Below are 4,030 nucleotides of genomic sequence, written 5' to 3' on the forward strand. Positions count from 1 at the left end.
GGACATTTAACTTGAAAATCAAGCGTTCGGGAGGTAGTTAAGCATACCCGTTGATAGGTGAAATATGTAGAAATGTGTAGTTTAGAAGCATTTTGTTAATAATATTTAATGGGGCAAGGTAAATTATTTTCAATTAACATTAATTCATTGAATTAGATACGATTTGCAAGTAGCTATAATCCTGTATAAATCTGTGTGTGGTCTGGTATGAATAAACGCAACCGATTGGGGCGATGGCCAGGAACGGACTTAATAAATTAAAGTTGGGAGTTACAGATTTGAGTATGTCCTTTATTATTAACGAAAATTAAGCCGCGCGAAACTATGCGTTCGGCTGTCAATTGTAGGTTGTAGGCAGTGGTTTTGTTTAGTAGGCACCCACCTAAGTAGGTGGCAGAAAACTCGGAACCATTGCCTATGTTCAGTTAATCAAACGTAAAGTAAATGTTGGAGCAAGAAACCTAACGCGATCTCAGGCATCCAGGTGTTTTGCTATCACGATAATTTAGAACGAGTAACATCAGGCTGCCTTTGCGAGTGTGTGAAAAGAAAAAGTGTTTTCCCGAGAAATTTTGGTGCAGTCGATTTTTGCTAAAAAAGAAAGGTTATATACTGCCTTTTTTTGAGTCCCGAAAAAAAATTGCCTCAGATCGACCCGGAAAAAAAATTTTCTTATAGAATGTGGCCTGTAGAATCCATAATTTCAAACAGTTCCAAGATTGGGCTACTAGTTCAAAAGTTATAGCCCTTTGAATTTTCTTTCGAAATTGGTTTCTAGTCCATAACTTTGGATTGAAGAGTCTAATCGAAAAAGTACGAATTGTTTTGGATTCTACGCACCAAAATTAATAAGAAAAAGTGTTTTCCCGAGAAATTTTGGTGTAGTCGATTTTTGGTAAAAAAGAAAGGTTATACACTGCCTTTTTTTGAGCCCCGAAAAAAAATTTGTCTCAGATCGACCCGGAAAAAAAATTTCCTTATAGAATGTGGCCTGTAGAATCCATAATTTCAAACAGTTCCAAGATTGGGCTACTAGTTCAAAAGTTACAGCCCTTTGAATTTTCTTTCGAATTGGTTTCTAGTCTATAACTTTTGATTGAGAAGTCTGATCGAAAAAGTACGAATTGTTTTGGATTCTACGCACCAAAATTAATAAGAAAAAGTGTTTTCCCGAGAAATTTTGATGTAGTCGATTTTTGGTAAAAAAGGGTTAAAGTATTCAAATACTATGCGAAGTATTCGAATACTTCTCAAAGTATTCAAATACCTTGCGAAGCATTCGAATACTAAATATTTGTGAAAGTATTTGAGTTACAAATACAAATACTGCTTCCATAAAAGTATTTAATTACAAATTATTTGAATACTTTAAAGGATTTGACTACTAAAAAGTATTTACAAAATCGAATACTGCCCAGCTCTGACTGCAACCCTTTGAAGCAATATGAATAAAATCTTTGATAAAATGCAATTATCCCTTTATAATTTTATAGGGACTTATATAAATCTGACATTATTGCTAACTTTCTTACCATTGAAGCTAGGAAGACTAGCAAATGCAGTATTTTTTTCTCAGGATGATAGTGGTTAAATTAGAAAGGGAATCGGGTATCGTGATATTCAACCAAATAATATTTATTATAATGGAACACTGTATCTTTTAATATTTTGAATGGAAATTAATTTCTTGATACAAAATCAATAACACATAACCACTAATTAGTTAATGGTAGAGTTACAAAGCACTAAATCTTTAATGTAAATTACCATATGCACGATCAACGTAACAAATGACATGCTGCTTTTAATCGGCACAAAAATCTAATTAGAAAAAATATTTTCGCTCTTGGCGTGATGCTTGTTAAAATTAATATAGGTAGACTCTTGTACCGATTCATAACATCTTGATGCCAATTTTGGTTTGCAGTTTTAGTTGGTTTTCATACGTTATGGATAATTTTTGCGTATCTTTTATGGAGGATATAGTAATTTACACCAAAGGCTCTCTTATTAATTACTGGAGTTGTGGCTATGTATAACAGTTTTTTTTTTAATCCAAGGTTTAATTTTTTTTTAATATGTGTAAAGATATAGGATGTTCCGTTTAAAAGTGTATCTTGTAAAATATATCGACAAAGCGATGATTATAAGTATATTCTAATCACACTGTTGCAATGCTGAGAAAAAATGCTTTATGTTTGCTAATTTAACGCACTCCAATGATAAGTAAATAGAAAGATTCTAGACACACACTATCTATAACATTGTTTATTAAAGAGATATTCTCCACGCTTTTCAAATCCTTGATTGTTGATCAGTACTCGTCATTGAAAGGATACAGTGGATGGGTACTGCCCCTAAAAGACACAGTTATAAAGATGCTCACAATATCTTTCCGCAATGCTTACGATTGAAAATGGACGAATCTGAAATTTGAATTAAACGCCGTAATAACGCTCATGTCATCTTTGCTAATTTCGAAATCAAAAATGTCCAGGTTCTCTTTCATTCGATTCTTATGCACCGTTTTGGGAATTACCACGACTCCTCTCTGTATCTGCCACCTTAACACGATTTGGGCCGGAGATTTGGAATACTTCTTGGCGAGCTCGTTCAGTCGGGGATCCTGCAGCAGACGCGGAAAGTTTGGATTGTTTGCGAAGCGACCCGGAGAACCGAACGGGCTGTAGGCGACAACGTGTATGCCCTTTGACTGACAGAACTCAATCACCTTGTTTATCGTTAAGTACGGATGGGATTCCATCTGAAGGGTCGCTGGTGTGATTTCGGCTTTTTCTAGGACCCTTTCGATCTGATGCTTGTTGAAGTTACTGAGACCAATTGATTTTGCCAAACCCTTTTTCTTAAGCTCCTCCATCGCCTTCCAGGTGGGGACGTAATCGTAGTCTGCGAACTCGATTTCTTTGGGTGCGCCTTCCTCGAAGGGGTCTACTTCCTTGTGGGAAATAGTGGTAACGGCCGAAAACAATAAAAGCGCTTACCTTGAAGGCCATCGGCCAGTGGATCAAGTAAAGGTCTACATAATCCAAACCTAAATTTTTGAGCGACGTTCGTAAGGCATGCTCTACAATTCCCGGACGGTGAAAAGTATTCCATAGTTTACTCGTGATGAAGAGATCCGAACGTTTTACGGTTCCATCGTCGATCTTGGCTTTAATTCCGATTCCAACACTCTTCTCGTTATTGTAGGCGTACGCGCAGTCGATGTGACGGTAACCGACGTCGATGGCGTCCTTTATCGCCTGAACTACCACGTCACCGTGCTCCTAATTTAAAATTAATTTGACCACTTTCCCGATTAATTCGTGTAGCTCACCTGTGAGGTTCCCAAACCAACTACTGGTATCTGATTGCCATCGTTAAGGGTGATTCTTGGTGCTTCCATCGTGACTTCTTGATCGGTTATGGTATACGTGTGATATATAAAGGAAAACGCATCGAGACCGGAATCGAGATACAAGGTTGTGGGTAACCTTCGTGTAAATAGTGGTTAAATCAGTGTCAATAACATCATATTTATGCCGTTCGTATAGGTTTACAACGGCCTGAAGGAAAAGGCTATCATTAAATCGGAAATTTGAACAAATTTACGTTCAGGTGATTTTAGACGCTTGGAGCCGATTTTATTGCAAAAGGTTTTAAAAACTCCAACCATTCAACCGTAAATTGACAGTAGAAACAATACCGTATTTGAAACATGTGATGAATGGCACTTGAATGTGTCCAAGACCAGAAAAGTTGATAGAGGTACCTTTGAGATAGCAATAAATAACAAATATGTTTCAATAAGCTGTAGTGCGGTTGGTAGAGGATTTGTCATAAAATAAAAATACCTTATGAGAAACGTTGTAAATAAAACAAACCGCCCCCATTTGCGGTTTGTTTGGTTCCCGTGCGATAATTTGGTGCAACTTTGCACCAAAGTAATCTGTCTATACAGAGGGCACCAACAGGTTAGCAGATTGAACCCACCGTTATAGGAATAAAAAATGGTTCGAATAACACACAC

General features: G+C 36.8%; 1 protein-coding gene across 1 annotated transcript; it reads right to left on the reverse strand.

Annotated features, from left to right (window-relative positions):
* Positions 1-2,252: 2,252 nt before the first annotated feature.
* Positions 2,253-3,695, reverse strand: LOC116174079 (aldo-keto reductase family 1 member B1-like). The gene is made up of 4 exons (XM_031491873.1): positions 3,338-3,695; positions 3,003-3,287; positions 2,409-2,956; positions 2,253-2,357 (listed from the first exon to the last, which is right to left on the reverse strand). Exons 1-4 carry the CDS (start codon positions 3,404-3,406, stop codon positions 2,315-2,317), a joined length of 945 nt encoding a protein of 314 aa, XP_031347733.1. The 5' UTR covers positions 3,407-3,695; the 3' UTR covers positions 2,253-2,314.
* Positions 3,696-4,030: the final 335 nt, after the last annotated feature.

This window comes from Photinus pyralis, unplaced genomic scaffold (genome assembly GCF_008802855.1).
Source record: "Photinus pyralis isolate 1611_PpyrPB1 unplaced genomic scaffold, Ppyr1.3 Ppyr1.4_LG6, whole genome shotgun sequence".
NCBI lineage: Eukaryota > Metazoa > Arthropoda > Insecta > Coleoptera > Lampyridae > Photinus > Photinus pyralis.